We start from the raw sequence: 750 nt of genomic DNA, 5'->3' as shown, positions 1-750 counted from the left end.
TGAGTGACAGGGCAAGTCAGACACACTGCCAGCCCACGGGGGGGCGAGGGAAAGCGGGAGACAAGAAAATACGAGGGGAAGGCCGGAGGCAGAGGGCAGAAGGCAGCGCGGGAGTGGCGAGGAAACAAGCAAGAAGGATGGTCTAATGAAAGATAAATGGAAAAGGTACACCACGCGGGCTGCAACGGATTTCGAGCGTGCACGCACCATATCACCGACGGACTCGTAAGGCCGCGTGTGCGACTCGGCGTCGATGCCCTCCGGCAGGGGATCCAGCAGCTCAACGCCATCCAGCGACCGGAAGATCACTCGACCATTCTCATTGGCCGACAGCAGGTGGTGGCGGTTGATCTCGAGCCCGACAAAGGCCGGCGCGTTCATGTGCGCCCGGGAGGGGTCGGTCCCCTCCGGCAGCCGGTGGCCCTCCTCGTCGGACCACTCGCACACGATCGACCCGTTCCGGGTGTCGTGCAGCTGGATGACGCCGGACACCCGGCGCGCCACGGCCGCGTAGCGCTCGGCCGTCCGCGACAGCGGGTCATGGACGTCATCCAGAAGCCGGACCTGGTCCACATAGTTTGCCCGGTCGACAGCCTCGCCCCAGCGCTGGGTGACGGTCTGCTGCTCGATGCTGGCCGTCCGGACAAAGCCGGCCTCGTCGCCGACAAGGACACGCATATCGGGAGGGGGGAGAACCAAATAAAGGAGGAGGCGGGGGTGGGCCGGGAAGGGAGGTTGAGATAGGGCGGG

General features: G+C 65.2%; 1 protein-coding gene across 1 annotated transcript in view; it reads right to left on the bottom strand.

Annotated features, from left to right (window-relative positions):
- The window catches only part of H696_01633 (hypothetical protein), a 2,564-nt gene extending 1,820 nt beyond the window's left edge, over positions 1 to 744 (bottom strand). The window contains exon 1 of the mRNA XM_009495536.1: positions 208 to 744. Coding sequence (XP_009493811.1) covers positions 208 to 678 — 471 coding nt within the window. The 5' untranslated portion in view covers positions 679 to 744. The remainder of the gene's footprint in view (positions 1 to 207) is intronic.
- Positions 745 to 750: the final 6 nt, after the last annotated feature.

This window comes from Fonticula alba (assembly GCF_000388065.1).
Source record: "Fonticula alba strain ATCC 38817 unplaced genomic scaffold supercont2.2, whole genome shotgun sequence".
NCBI lineage: Eukaryota > Rotosphaerida > Fonticulaceae > Fonticula > Fonticula alba.
This window is presented reverse-complemented; position numbering and strand designations above follow the sequence as displayed.